General features: G+C 55.1%; 6 protein-coding genes across 6 annotated transcripts; 1 reads left to right on the top strand and 5 right to left on the bottom strand.

The window, feature by feature from the left end:
• Window positions 1-42: 42 nt before the first annotated feature.
• Window positions 43-2179, bottom strand: VE01_02868 (uncharacterized protein). The gene is made up of 4 exons (XM_018272372.2): window positions 1763-2179; window positions 1603-1680; window positions 688-1524; window positions 43-629 (listed from the first exon to the last, which is right to left on the bottom strand). The coding sequence occupies exons 1-4, from the start codon at window positions 1889-1891 to the stop codon at window positions 270-272; spliced, it is 1404 nt and encodes a 467-aa protein (XP_018133215.2). The 5' UTR covers window positions 1892-2179; the 3' UTR covers window positions 43-269.
• A 202-nt stretch (window positions 2180-2381) lies between these two features.
• Window positions 2382-3997, bottom strand: AMT1 (ammonium transporter Amt1; the record flags this gene model as incomplete). Its single annotated transcript, XM_018272371.1, has 4 exons — window positions 2382-2742; window positions 2796-3473; window positions 3535-3851; window positions 3908-3997. The coding sequence occupies 4 exons, from the start codon at window positions 3995-3997 to the stop codon at window positions 2382-2384; spliced, it is 1446 nt and encodes a 481-aa protein (XP_018133212.1).
• A 1488-nt stretch (window positions 3998-5485) lies between these two features.
• On the bottom strand, window positions 5486-8554 carry VE01_02866 (uncharacterized protein; the record flags this gene model as incomplete). The annotated part of the gene is made up of 1 exon (XM_018272370.1): window positions 5486-8554. The coding sequence occupies one exon, from the start codon at window positions 8552-8554 to the stop codon at window positions 5486-5488; it is 3069 nt and encodes a 1022-aa protein (XP_018133213.1).
• Window positions 8555-9018: 464 nt separating this feature from the next.
• Window positions 9019-10298, top strand: VE01_02865 (uncharacterized protein). The gene has a single exon (XM_018272369.2). The coding sequence runs from the start codon at window positions 9246-9248 to the stop codon at window positions 9759-9761; it is 516 nt and encodes a 171-aa protein (XP_018133210.1). The 5' UTR covers window positions 9019-9245; the 3' UTR covers window positions 9762-10298.
• VE01_02864 (uncharacterized protein) lies at window positions 10091-12240 on the bottom strand. Its single transcript, XM_018272368.2, has 3 exons — window positions 11717-12240; window positions 10981-11642; window positions 10091-10924 (listed from the first exon to the last, which is right to left on the bottom strand). Exons 1-3 carry the CDS (start codon window positions 11782-11784, stop codon window positions 10200-10202), a joined length of 1455 nt encoding a protein of 484 aa, XP_018133211.1. The 5' UTR covers window positions 11785-12240; the 3' UTR covers window positions 10091-10199.
• VE01_02863 (uncharacterized protein) lies at window positions 12206-13904 on the bottom strand. Its single transcript, XM_018272367.2, has 2 exons — window positions 13593-13904; window positions 12206-13493 (listed from the first exon to the last, which is right to left on the bottom strand). The coding sequence occupies exons 1-2, from the start codon at window positions 13711-13713 to the stop codon at window positions 12922-12924; spliced, it is 693 nt and encodes a 230-aa protein (XP_018133208.1). The 5' UTR covers window positions 13714-13904; the 3' UTR covers window positions 12206-12921.
• Window positions 13905-14486: the final 582 nt, after the last annotated feature.

Raw genomic sequence — 14486 nt, 5'->3', positions numbered from 1 at the left:
CCGTCTGAGTCACTGGAACAAGTTTCTATCCTGACCGGCTTTGTCATCAAGTATTCTCACATTTACGTTTACCAACCAGCACGGAAAGAACAACACGCAAACTTGAATGCAAACGTCTCTATTCACAAAAACCACTCCCACTTTCCTATGGCGTTCAATCCCGCATTAAAATAGTATAAGTGAACCATTCCTTAGCAATCGCAATGCCCCCAACTCCGTGCCAAACTCAAACACATATATACTACAATTCCCCATTTTCCACTTCCCCTCTAAGAAACCCTGACCTCGCTGTTCTTCCCTAGAGTACTCGGGCTCTCGAGCCCACTCTCCCTCTCCCGGCCTCCCTCATCATCGCTGATCAGTCCGTCGAGCTCAAACTCCTCCGCCTCGCGGATCTGTCTGCTATCCGATGGCCTGTGTCTGCGCACGCCCTCGACGTCCTTGGGAGGCACTGATGGGCCCGCGTTGACAGCGTAGATGTGTAGAAGTACGTTGACGAGGAGGAACATGAGGAAGGCGAAGGAGTAGAGCACCAGGATGTACGAGACGTGGTCGATGCCTGCGCCGGAGAGGAGAGCCATCTGTTCCTCGGTAGCGCTCATGAATGTGAAACCAGAGGCCATAAGTAGCTATCCACTAGTTAGCCAGACCATTCTACAGTTATATCAGAGGAAAGGGGTAGCTTACGAAAGGTGGAATATATTGGAACGACCTCGGCTCGCCGCTGTCCGTCGACGCCTTATCATTCAGCACGAACATAACCTCGACCATCCGCGTCACACCCGCCGCCATGAGCGTGTATCCAAACGCAACATGCACCATGGTGCTAAGCATGTTATGCTGCGGATGCGCGCTCATACCCCATCCCGTCAAGAAGAGGACGAAGCCCGGCACGAAGTTGCGCTTGGGGCTACCATCACGGCCTCTGGCGAGCCAGATGCCTGCCAGACCCGCTGCCCACCAGATGACGCCCATGACAGTGTGCTGGATGTCGTTTTCGACCCATGCGCCGCCCCAGCGGTGCTCGGTGAACGTGTTGACGCAACCCCATGCCGCAATGACGGCGCTGTCGAAGAACTCCTGGCTGCGGCCTGAGCGGCGTAGCCATGCCTGACCGACGAGCAGCATGATCATCATGATGATACCGTAAGCGATGAATGCGGACCCCATGATGAAGTGAGCAAGGCACTGTCCCAGGTGGTCGTCGCGGCAGAATCCGAGCGCTGCGATGCCGCCAAACAGCATCTGCGTCCAGCTAGCGACGGGGATGGCCTTGCCGAGGATGTTGTGCCCGAGGAGGACACCGGGGCGCACCTTGCCGTTGATGCCCTTGGTGAGGTGGAGGCGGAGGTAGGCGCCCATCACGACCTGGGCGACGAGCATGAGCATGAGCCAGTTTGCGAATTTGGCGTGCACGTTGGGTGCGAATTGGCGGCCTTTGTGGGCGTGGCCGAGGAAGTAGCCTACGATTGCTATGGCGGTTCCGAGGACTTGGACGGGGACATGCCAGCGGTTGCGGACGATCTATGGAGAGGTGGCGCGTCAGCTTCTATTCCGACCTCCAGGAAGGGGCATCGGCAGTGGGGGAAAGGGATAACTTACACCAAGCACCATCCCTACTGGGAAGATAATCCCAAAGGCAACCATCTGTATGATAATATGTATCCAAAGAATCGCATCCTACAATCCGTCAGCACCATCCAACCTTATCAACCCCCCTTCAGCTCCCACTATCTCCGCGAGAACCCCAGGATCAACTAACCAACGGCTCTGCGCTGACGGCACTCCCATCTGGTATCTCCGCCTCATCGTGCTCATGTGCCATCGCCATCGTTGCAGTTGCCGTGAGTATAGCGCTCACAAGAACGCGTCGATTCATCGACATCGCCATATCGTACAGATAGAGCGTCGTGGCTCGGGGCCGGGGTGTGTTTTAGGTGAGCCGCAAGTTCCACTGGGTGCGCCTTGGTTGGTCGAGGTTCGTGCTGAGGGCCGGCAGAAGGAAATATCGGATCGAGAGGTTCAGTTGGACATCGCACAGAGAACGAGTGTTGGATTAAATAGTCCGTTGGCTGGAGACTTTATAAAATTGGTTCTTGGAATTACTGGGCCTTCGAGACTCGTGGGCTCCGGATATGACGGGGTGATGAATTGCGGGCTGCTGATTGGCTAGATTCACGTGACGGAGCCGTATGCGTACGCAATCTAGATGCCATGCGGGACTGAACATATGCAGTTCTAACATATCTCACAGGTTGAGATAGAAGACAGTTGGGTATTAAAAGTATATTATAACCAGATACAACGAGCGCTGTAATGTCGTCCGGTACTACTACCACCTAAATCTACCATCGCGCTTAATCAATACAACAAACCCCCTATTAAACCTTCTGCTCAGCCCCAACCATGCTCGCAGCTGCGCTCATGGACGCGCTCCCCTTAGAGCTACCAGCCTCAATATCCTGGATAACCACATCCGAAGTCTCGCGCCTCAGCTCAACATAATCATACGCGAACTCGCCCAACTGCGCATCATCCATGCCGTTGTTCTCATCCTCCTCGGACGCGCGCAGCGACAGCCCTGGGACAAGGTTCATCAGGAACAGAATGAGGCACGTGCCGCCGAAGGAGTAGGTGAAGCCTGCTACGGAATCGGCGAGCTGGTAGGCCAGCTGGATGTAGTGTTTGTTGAGCCAGCCACCGGGGATGACGGTAGCGCCATCGAGAGCTGCTATGTAATCACTGTTGGGTGTTAGTTGGGGCCTCAGTGTTCTCGTATGGGGGGAAGGACTTACGCAGCGAAGAGGCCGGTGAGAAGGTTTCCGACGAAGCCGCCGACGCCGTGGACAGCGAAGATGTCGAGCGCGTCGTCGACGTGGAGGAGGTACTTGATCTTCGTGGCAAAGTTGCAAGCGACGGCGCCGACAACGCCGAAGATGATGGCGGACCAGGCGGGGACGAATCCAGCAGCCGGAGTGATGGCGACGAGGCCAGCAATGGCACCGGAGCAGAATCCGACAGTGGACCACTTGCGGTCGAGCCTGTAATCCATGAGAGTCCATGCAACGCCACCAGTTGCAGCTGCGGTGTGTGTGACGAAGCATGCCATGACAGCGCGGATGTTGGAAGCAAGAGCTGAACCACCGTTGAATCCGAACCAGCCAACCCACAGGAAGACCGTGCCGAGGACGACGTGAGTAACGTTATGAGGACGGTATGGGAGTCCGGCAGTCGCGCTGTATCCAGAGCGCTTGCCGAGCATCACGGAGTAGGCGAGGGCAGCAGCGCCAGAGGAGATGTGGACGGGAGTTCCGCCGGCGAAATCGAGACCGCCCATGAGGAAGGACCAGCCTTTGGGGTTCCATGTCCAGCAGGCGATGGGGTCGTAGATTATAGTCGACCAGATGAAGATGAACACCAAACATGGCAGCATACGCCCTCGGTCGGCAGCAGCGCCGATGGCAAGTGCTGGACTATGCATTTTGTCAGCTTCACGTCCCATTTCCGCCATCCAGACCACCGGAAGAAACTCACGTAATAGCGGCAAACATGCCCTGATACACCGCAAACAAGATCTCTGGGATCTTCGGGCTGCCCGGCGACGGCGCAGCCAGCACATTGCGGAACCCGATATGGCTCAGGTTACCGATATAACTGCTGCCCGAACCGAAGGCGAGCGAGTAGCCCCAGAAGAACCACTGGAATCCTACGACTCCAACAGACATCATGGAAAGCCAGATTAAGGAGAGCGCAGACTTGCGGCGCGCGAGGCCGGAGTAGAAGAAGCCGACTCCGGGAATCATAAGGAGCACCAGCGCTGTGGATGTGGTGATCCAGGCAATGTCGCCGGACTGTGGGTGGTTAGAGGTGCGCTGCCAGGGGAGAGGAGGGTTGGATGCTCGCATACCTCATAGTACTGGTTGAGGTTAACCGTTAGGGAATCACCTCCGTCCGCAGCAGTGCCATCGTAGGGCTTGGCGTAGAGTGAGGACGCCATCGCGCGTGTTCTGAACTGAGGGTTGGCTCGATATATCACGAAGAAGGCTCGTCAGCAGCGAAGCAGAGCAGTTGCGTTGATATTATCCCCTTTCACAGGTAGGTCTTGAGCCGCGTTGTTTTGTCGTTGTCAATGAGTTCGGGATCGAGAAATGTGAGATTACAGGGTGTATCCTACCCTTATGTACTCTCTCCCACGAGGTGAGATAGTTCTTACCTCCCCTGCCGCCTTACCGTAAATCTCCAATCCTCCCTCCCTAACCCCCAAATTTGATATCAGCTTCGACCCACGCGAGACGTGACTGGGAGCGCCGTGAATAGGAGTGCGTATCCGCCCAATCATGATGGACCCAGAGCCGGGAATAGACGGACAGGCTTGAACTCCCGCGCCGCACAGCTTACAGGGAGGATCACAGTATGATACTGTGCACCCATCATACTGATCTCCCATATCGAGCCACAGAGCAGGGGGGCGACAAACAAGAGATAAGCTAAGCCACCAGATAGCAGGGGGGAGTGGATTGAGTAATGGAAAGCATCGACTATCTATGACCAGGATCCACCTCCACACTGGGGTTAGAGGAGCTAAAGAGCTTCAAACCCCGGTAAACCATGCGTATAATTTGTTGATAGATGAAGAATGCGCATTTTGAGAAGTGGAACTGGGTATACTGGGCATATTACCCTTCCTCCCAGTCACCGCCAGTCTCACTTCAACGACATCCTCATATGTATGTACAGTACAGTACTGAATCCGTGTCAAACATCAACACAATCGTACAACATCCACGTGGAAGCCTCTCAAACCCCAAATTTCTCTATGATATCAAACCCCATCCCTCCAGCCAATTACCCACCCCCATCGCCCATCCATATCAACCCTATCACCCCGACCCATTCTCGTGTGCCTCCCAACTGATAACGGAACCACCCCAAGTGGCCCGTGCGAGAGATAAGCATGATGCGGCTTGGCGCTAATGCCGGCGCCAAGCGACAGGGGTCACCACCCACCACCACATGGGTGTGATGTGATAAATGGGGAGTAGCTACAGTACGAAGAAGATAAAGAACTTTCTTTTTGCAGCTGTACGTACAGTATTCCATGGCGCGGGTTTCGGATACTGACGCTGGTGCCCGGCGATCTTGGTGCGAGTATGCGCCGCAACCACGTTTCGTGGCACGGAATTCGCATGACAGATCACCCCACGCCGATTCCTCGCCGATGCGGTGGTGGCGTGGGCTTCGCTTCCCCACGTCAGCTGCGTGGGTTGAGACTAGGACTCGTGTTTTTGGAATTGTACCTGCTTCGAGCTGAAGGCTGGGGGTTCGCGCGCATGAGATCCGCGGGAGCGCCCATGTCTCGCGTTCGGCTGGGATCGGAACCTGACAGCCTCCACGGCGATTCCTTCAATCTCGCTAGGGCTCTCTCCTGATTCGACCTCTCGTATACTCTACTGTCCATATATCTCTCATTGCATAAACATCGCCCTCACTCCTTCGCCAAAAACGCCTCCACAACGCCTCTCTTCCTCGCCTCACTCGCCCTCCTCTCCTTCTCCCCCACGTCCTCTGGACCCCTAATCATCACCGGCGCCCACACTTCCGCAATACGCCTCTCAATCGCCCTCCTCGCCGCCAGCGACGGGTCATCCGTTAATGTCGTGCGTCGGGCACGCCCATATCCCATCGACTGCCTGAAATCGAAGCGGCTGGGCTTCGCCTCCGTGACCGGGGAGCTAGGCGGGGGCGCACGCATCGAGACGACCTTGCCGAGGCGAACGACGAGGTGAACGAGGGCGATGCTGTGTGGCGGCGAATCAGCGAGGGGGACCATAGTCAGAATCCGAGTTTCATCAGGGGTAGGGGCGCGCTTGCGTGCCGCCAGGTCGTCATCGATAGTTTTCCAGAAGGCGGCTGGGATGATGCCATCCGTAAGGCTTGCCACGAAGAGCTGCAGGACCTCAGCAGTGGTTTCGAGCTTCTCGACTTCGCGAATGCCAGGGGGAAAGGAGGCGTTTAGGGGAGTGTTGGTGTCGAGGGCTTCGAGGAGGTTGGCGCGGGTTTGGGAGCGGCTGTGCGAGGTGGTGGTGGGTTCGAATGGCCAGGCGTCTGGGACGGGGGTTTCGGAGGCGCCGGTCATTTCGCGCTCGGCGATGGCGCGCTCGAGGAGGGGCTCGAAGGTGTCGGTGAGTTTTGTGAGTTCTCTTGGTACGGCCTCGGTGAGAGTACTTGAATCTACTGTCGAGAGCGTATTTTGTTCTGCGGTATCTTTATGCCCTGGCGTACGAAGAGCGCGTGCCCCGCCCCCTTCGGGTATGCGGATCAGCTCGTCGATTGTGCGACCGAAGCACGATTGTAGCCAGGTGCCTCTGACGGGAATGAAGTAGTCCCTCCCATCCGTGACGCGTAGTATGAGCACCTCATCCAGCTGTAGCTCACCCATATTCAAAGCCCTGACCTGTGCGAAATCCTGCACATAGATCTCCAGCGTGACCATAATAGTGTCTCCAGGCTCAAGCGTAACCTCCGATTCGAGCCTCTTAACCGCGCCATCATCATCATAAGAGTCGAAAGCAGGCCTCAACCAGCTCGGCGCTACTTGATCTGGCTGACCTGGTCTAGATGGTTTGCTTATAAACGCGAACGTGGCCGGGACCTGCCCTGTATTTGCGATCGTCAAGGACCGTTCTTTGCTGTATAGATACTTGACATCTCCAAAATTAACACCGTCGGCGGCATCTGCTGTTGTCTGGGAACCTGGCGCCTCGTCTATGAAATCAGAATGCTCCACTAGAATTGTCACGCCAGGCCTATGCTCGTTCTCTGCCCTGTCTAGCTCTCTGGCTACCTCCTGGTGAACTCTTGATTTCAGCTCTGGGACCACAGCATCGTAGCTTATGGTAAACACAGCATCTAGAGGCTTGTGGTCTGAAGAAGTAACCCTCTGGTGTGACGTATAAATTTCAAGGTTCAGCTTGTCGGCGTGTTCGTCCTTCACAGTAACATCCTCCCCATTGTCCTCTCCTTCATCGTATTCGTCGTAATCACCGTATGTATCGACTCCATCGCTAGCGGGGTCATAATCAAAGATTACTTCTTCATCCTGTGCGGCTTGTTCAATACCACGAGACTTCATTTCCTCGTCCTTCACCCGCGCAGCCTCTTCATCCCGTACTCTCCCATCATATTCAGACTTATCGCGACGTGTTCGGAACAGAATTCGATCGCACCAGCTGGGCGGTCGCATCTTCTCGCCGGAATCGAAGACGCCAAAGGTGCCCACGTCGTATTTGTAAGTTGGGATAAATGTGATTGGCCCTTCCCGCCAGCCGTCATGGAAGGCCTTCTTTTGCCGCTGAACTCTTCGCAGTTGGTCGTGGGGTAGTAGAGAGTCTAACGTGGCTTGTAGAGAGGTAGGATCTGAATGGGGGTCCTGCAAGAAGTCATCCGGGTCTGGAAGATCCATCGAAGAGGACCTGCTGCTCGTATTTGGGTTTTCGGCCTGTAGGTCTATGGGCTCGTCATCGTCGCTCTCGACGTGTCGTATCAATATCGGTTCCTCCGACTTCGCTATTTCACTTTCGAGATAATTCCTCGAGCTTGATCCAGGCGCGTATTCGCCTCTCGCGTGAAGCATGAGCAATCGCCGGATGTCATCGCCTGGCAACCCGTCCAGCCTGAAGTTCAGATCTCCGAACCAAAACGCGAAGTCCTCGTCTCCAATAACCTCCTGGATGTCGCTAGTCTCTCCAGCTACACTGACAGGATCAAATTTGGTGCGAGTCGTAATCTGATTGTAGTCCCAGCATCTCCGTTCATAGTGTGCCTTCTCTGTGCCCGATGCCAGATGAGAGTTTATAAATGCCAGTCGCGTCGTCTCTCCCAACACTATCCTGGTGCAGACCGCGCCTTTATTGCCTAGATACCCCATTATGCCTGTGCCAACACTGACAGAAGACACCGAGGTAACCGTAGGCGCGATAGCTGGGGAAGCATAAATGAGAAGTAGTAGCCCCGACATCTGCGTGTCGGCGATAAGCTCATATCCATCGGGAACTGCCTCTTCCAGTGCTCGCTTCCACTTATTCAGTGGTTCGGGGTCGACATAGACACGGCCTATATATTCCTTCGCAGATGCCAGCGTGACAATCTCCTGTAGCCCCAGCACATAGAGACCTACATGCTCCCCACCAAGCACGATTCCCTCCTCGCCAAGCGGCGTTTCTGGTATGCTCTTCGGATCTCCAGTATCGCCTTTAGATTGTACTTTAACATTTTTTCCGTCCGGGTCTGATATCTTGAGCCCCGCGAGCTTCGTATCAACCCCCTTCCCATCCACAAACCAGCTCCTGATATCGTTATGAACTCCCGGACAGGCGGCAACATTCCAAGTCCCGACCTTGATTTTCATCGAATGCGACCGTGTATATTCCGCACGACGCTCGTAGACAGCTCGCGACAAGGAGTGCGGCGTGGACTCGAGCTCCTCGGCGTCCGGGTCCAGTTCGGAGACCTCGACGAAACTCGACGACTCGCGGCTTATCGACGGGGACAACATCGTGTGCGGTTTCCCTATCAGCTAGGCGATGCAGTGTAGTATGCGGATGAATTATATAGTGAGCTCAAACAAACCGTCCCGAGAATATCAGAATACCGAATCCCAAAAGCTCCCAACCAGCGGCCGCATCAATTATGTGCCGCGCGCGTTCCTGGACTCGAGACCGGTAATGACGTAGCGTGGCATTGATCAAGGCGCAGCTGGGTTGATCCACAGCATCTGAAAAGCACTCCTTTTTTCGCGTTGACAGCGAAACTTATGGGGCGTCAGAGGGAGATCATTCAGCTTCCGATAATGAAGCTCACTGAGTGGTCGAGGCCGCTTCGAGTTGTGGGCAGCCTGGCGGGGTTGTGGCATCCCGCGCTCCCGTACGTTACCCCACGAATCTGGTGGTTAGCGCAAGGCTGAGGCACGTGAATCTATGGATGGACTGCGCGCGCGACTTGCATGAGCTCCGTCGCAACGTACCTACAACACAATATTGAATAATCAACAGCACGATCTACGAATACCCTAAAGGCTAAGCTACATTGTCGAGAGCGATATAAGACAAACATACTAGCAACCTCCAAAACACCCCAACCGGCACCGCAAAAACCCTCAACGCGCACTACCCTCGCAGCCTCACGAACTCACCCCCAACCTCCCACTCACCACCAACAACCAATTCACTTCCAAACACACACCCACCATGCCCGCGCCCAACCGCCCCAAACAGCACGCACGCCGTCAAAACCCCCCCAACCCCCACCAAGCATCCGACAACGACTCCGACATGCCCCCCCACCTCCCCCCTCCCACGCGCACCAACACCGACCTCAACCTCTCCGTCCTACGCCGCTACTTCCCCAGCACGCGCACCATCCTCTCCATCGCCGCCAACGCAGTCGTCTACACCTTCTCCGCCTCAACCGGGCAATGGGAGAAGAGCGGGATCGAGGGTGCGCTGTTTGTGTGCGAGACGGAGGAGGGGTTTGTGGTTGTGGTGCTGAATAGACATGGGTTGGAGAATTTGGTGTTGGATGTTAGGGAGGTGAGGGATGTGGAGGTTACGAGTGAGTTTTTGATTTTGAGGGTGCCGGGGGAGGGGGAGGGGGAGAAGGTCATGGGGTTGTGGATTCATGGGGATAGGGATGATACGAGGGAGAAGAATGCGGGGACGATTTTGCAGTGTTGGGAGAAGGTTAGGGGGGTGGGTGTGGAGTGAGAGGGGGTGGTGGGAAGGATATGTAAAGTAGGCGCAGAAAATGAGGCTGCTCTCGTGCTGGCGGCCGTCTCTCGGGATGCACGGCGGACCATCCGCAGCCACGGGGTGTGTTGGGATGGGGTATGAAACTTTTGGGCGACGACACGCCGTCCTCGATGGAAAAGAAGTATTTCGCGAATTTGTGCGCCACGGAATACGTCAGACTTCGAGGTTGAATCGAGTTATCCAAGGACGGAGCCAAGCCATATCTCGAACAACTGCATACACAACAATAATACGGCATGGCGAAGAATAAGACACAACACACCGGAGATCTGGAAGTAGGCACATACAAATCTACAAATTTCCGCATCCATAATAGAATGCATACCTATAAAAAACGTAACCGCTAACCTGAGCCTATCTATCACATCATATTTTCATCCCTCATCTCCCACTCTACTCCTTCTTAATAAGCTTATCAAAGAACGGTCCCACAACCGTAGCACTCTTCTTAGGGAACCTCTTCTGTCCACCCTCATAATCCACAAACGTAACACCGAACCTCGTCTCGTACCCCTCAGCCCACTCAAAGTTATCCATCAAACTCCACGCCATGTACGCGCGCACATCCACTCCATCCTCCTCAACCGCCTGCGCCATCGCCGCGATATAGCTGCGGAAATACTCAGCGCGGAACTCGTCATCGAGGATGCCCTCAATCGGCAGGTCATTCTCCCCCTTAAGCGACGTCCCGTTCTCGGTGACGTAGATCTTAGGGTTACCATAACGCTTGCTCAACCACACGAGCAGGTTGCGGAATCCCGGCGGGTTAGGACGAAGCCAGAACGACTGTGTCTCCGGGCCGATATTCTCGCCATTCTTGGACTCGAAGAGCGTCTCGAGGTTGCCGAGGAAGTCGTCGTCAGCGGCGGGGGTGCTCTTGTGCTTGATGTAGTTGGCGGTGTAGTGGTTCATGCCGTAGAAGTCGTTTGAACCCTTGACGAGGGCGGCTTCCTCGGGGGTGAAGGTGGGGAGGCGGTCGCCGAGCTGCTTGACCATCGACTCGGGGTAGGTGCCGAAGTAGATGGGGTCCGCGAACCAGGAGATGGAGAACTCGATCTTGCGGTCGCAGGCCTCGACGTCTTCTGGGTCCTCGGGGTCCCATGGGTAGACGGCGTCACCTGGGTGGGTGGATTAGCTTGGTTGGCAGATGGGGGGCTGGAAAGGGGGAGCTTACCATTGAGAGTGATACCGATCTCGCCGCCGTTAGTGGGCTTAAACTCCTCACGGTAGATCTTGACCGAGTGCGCGTGCGCAATCAGGATGTTGTGTCCGACAGTCCATCCCTCCCTGCTCGAGTCGCCCTCAGCGCTCTTGGTGCGGTCGCTAGTGCGTCCAGGGGCGAACAGACCGGTGCTGTATCCGAGGATGCTGGAGCACCACGGCTCGTTGAAGGTGATCCAGTGCTTGCACTTGGGCATAGCCTTGAAGAGGACGCGGGAGTAGTTGGCGAAGTCGGCGACGAACTCCTCCTTGTTCAGCATGCCGAGGTAGCGCTTGTGAAGCTCATCGGGGAGATCCCAGTGGAAAAGAGTGATCATGGGGATGATGCCGGCATCGAGGAGGTCGTCGACGAGCTTGACGTAGTAGTCCAAACCCTTTTGGTTGATGGGGTCGTTGCGGCCACCGAGTGGGATCACGCGCGACCAGGAGACGGAAAAGCGGTAGGCCTTTGCGCCGGTCTTCTTCAGGAGCTCAATGTCCTCCGCAATGCGGTTGTAGGAGTCGCAGGCGACATCACCGGAGCAGCCGCCGGCGATCTTTCCAGGGATCTTGCAGAAGGAGTCCCAGATAGAAGGGCCACGGCCATCAGTGTCTGGAGCACCCTCAATTTGGTAGCTAGGCGATTAATTAGTATCAATGGAAAATGGCTATGCTACTAAGCTGGACAGGAGCAGTGACTGGAAACGTACGATGCAGTAGCAAAGCCCCAAATGAAATCCTTGGGCAGAACGGCCTTGGTGGGGTCTGGGGTCACCATGGCGAAGTGAATGGGGGATTAATTCTCTTGGTTCGGTAGGTTCTCTGTATGAATCGCGGATACAAGCAGCGATCACAGTAATAGATAAGTTTGAGAGGGAAGAAACTGCGTGAACCCCGCACCAAGCTGGGCAAGGGAATCGCTCTGTTATATACAAATAGCCAAGGGTCAGCACGGAGGAAGGAAAGCTAGGCCGTGTCAGGTACCAGGGAGGAGTCTCATAGTAATTGAGCCGCCATCGCCGGTGTTTTGGGCGTTGCCAATGCCTCAACTCTATCACTCGGACCGTCACGACCGAAAAATGAGGGGCACGATGATGGCGGGGTAACTCCGGGGGATCAACTCTTCCGGCGCTGCGGCCCTGAACCCCGCTCTGTTGGCGACTGGACGGGCCACATAGGCGATCTCTCACTTTTTTTCCCTCGCGCTGTATGGTACTATACATTCATTATGTTGGCTTTTCTGGAATCGTTGGGATGACGTCTGATATTGACAATAAATCGGAGGCTGTTCAACTCCGCTGCGCAGCATGTAGATACTATATTTTCATATTATGCTGTGGAGTCCAGAATACCAACATAACGTCTAGAAGTGGAGATGGCTTCGAGTACCTGCCTGAAAACCCACCATTTCTCATCCGTGGTAATATAGCCTGTACTTTGTATATTCTACATTGGAGCGTTACGAGCGTATATTATTAGTAGTATGCGTTGGCGACACACAGGATGGAACCGTTCTGCTTCTTCCAACCAAACACACACACCTTCCTGATGTTGCCCGCTTCCCAAATAGATAATCCGGGAGCCTTACGGATATACTCTCTTTTCCCCAAACTTCACGTCCCGAGTCACCCCCGAAGATTCCCCGAACATTAAGCTGCCCCATCGGACGGCCACTATACACATCCCAACGAAGTGGAAATCCCATCTATTCGACTATAATTCTCCATCTGCCCGCTCCCCCATCACCTGTCACCAAACGCCATCCCATAACACACTACAGCACAGCCATGGACCCCACGCCCGCCCCCGGCTAAACGCACCGCACCACAACGCAACACCAGCGCCCTGCCCACCTCCCCAAGACCCCCAAGACAGGACGTGCGGAAACGCGGCTATCGCAGATCACCAGTCCCCATCAGCCCTCACGATGCCCCATATCCGCATGATCATCCTCTAGTTTCCGCTTCCCGCCCGCGGCCACCTCCCCCGCGCTGGAATCGGCCTCCGCCTCCTCTCCGCCCTCCGTCCACTCTACTACCTCCCACTCAACCCTCCTCCCATCCTTCTCCTCGAGCCCCCGCCGGACCTTCACCCGACCCAACGCACTCCCCTCGATCATCGCCTCGAACCATGGGAGGCCTTCGCCTACTCGCGGCGCTGCACGAGTTGCCACGGGCTCCTCGGACGGTACGCTCAGTCGCTTCTCTGCCTCCTCTTGTGGCAGTAGACCGAGTTCGCCTAGGTCGTGGAGGTCACCTCCGTCCAGCGACCCGAGGGCGAGACTGATATATTCTCCCTCTCCCTTGGGCGCCTCGCTCCACATCGCGAGGTGTGAGCCGCAGAAGCCGCAGAAGTGGCGGAGTGAGTTAGAAGAGGGCGCGTAGGCGCGGCGGATAGCGGGGTGCGTTTCGTCAGGGAAGAAGGCGTGGGTTGTGGAGTGGTACCAGGCGAGGGGTACTCTTAGGTGGGCTGCGAGGGGAGAGGTGCCTAGATGGTTCGAGGTTAGCGGGTGCTTGGGATGGTTTGCGAGATGGGGGTTTGATGGAGAGAATGGACTAATTTGGAGGGTTAGGGAAAGAAGCTTACGGAAGGAATTGTTGCCATCGAAAATCACTTGGGCCGTGTCGGAGGCCTTGGGGGGCATCTCGATGATGAAGGTGTTACGGCCGCAGCTGCAGCCGCCATGGAGCGACCTCTCGAGACTCATGGTGAGAGTTGTGGACTGAAGCGACAGTGCTGATGATTATGAGTTTGTCGAGGAGGTATACTAATAAGATATATGGCGCCTTTGCGCCGAGATATCGCAGTAAGAGTCTGACAGCGGAAAAGAGTTGGAGAAAGCCTGTTAAGAAGCCCGGGAGGCCAGAATGAGACCGCTCATGGAAAGTGTCGATTGCCCCTCCGTCATTGGTCTGTGCACGTCACCCCGCGTTGTTGCACATTACACCACGCATTACACGCAGTTTGTATGGTAAAGTATGAGTATGGAGATTTTGTTTGCTGCGTACAACTTCATGATTTGATAACTAATAAACCAATAGTCCAATACTACAAGTATATACTGCGAGGATTATCATCTTCCACATAAAATTTCTTGTGCAATTACGCTAAGTTATGCTCAGTCATGGTAATTAGGAACTAAGTACTGCCGATACCCGAATACGGAGAATATGAGAAGAACCCGCGGGAAGGGTGTCACGTGTGTCACGTGCTGAAGGGTGAGAAGACCAACCAATGGACCCTCGGCTTTCTCGCTTTATTCCCCAGACCCCCGCCACATCGAATCCACAACCAATCAAAGTTTCGTGATTATACAACTTTCTCTCTGAAATCCAGACAGTTGCCGATGTCCGCCCTGGGCATATTTTGTCAACTTTGTGGATAATACTCATAAAACACACGACCTCCTGTGCCGCACCCCCCTCCTAGCCCTGACACTCCGATTTCGACTCAACACCCTCCCCCCCGCAATACCTCTCC

Source organism: Pseudogymnoascus verrucosus, assembly GCF_001662655.1.
Source record: "Pseudogymnoascus verrucosus strain UAMH 10579 unplaced genomic scaffold scaffold_7, whole genome shotgun sequence".
NCBI classification, from domain to species: domain Eukaryota; kingdom Fungi; phylum Ascomycota; class Leotiomycetes; order Thelebolales; family Thelebolaceae; genus Pseudogymnoascus; species Pseudogymnoascus verrucosus.
The sequence above is the reverse complement of the archived record's forward strand: the minus strand, read 5'-3'. Positions and strand labels throughout refer to the sequence as shown.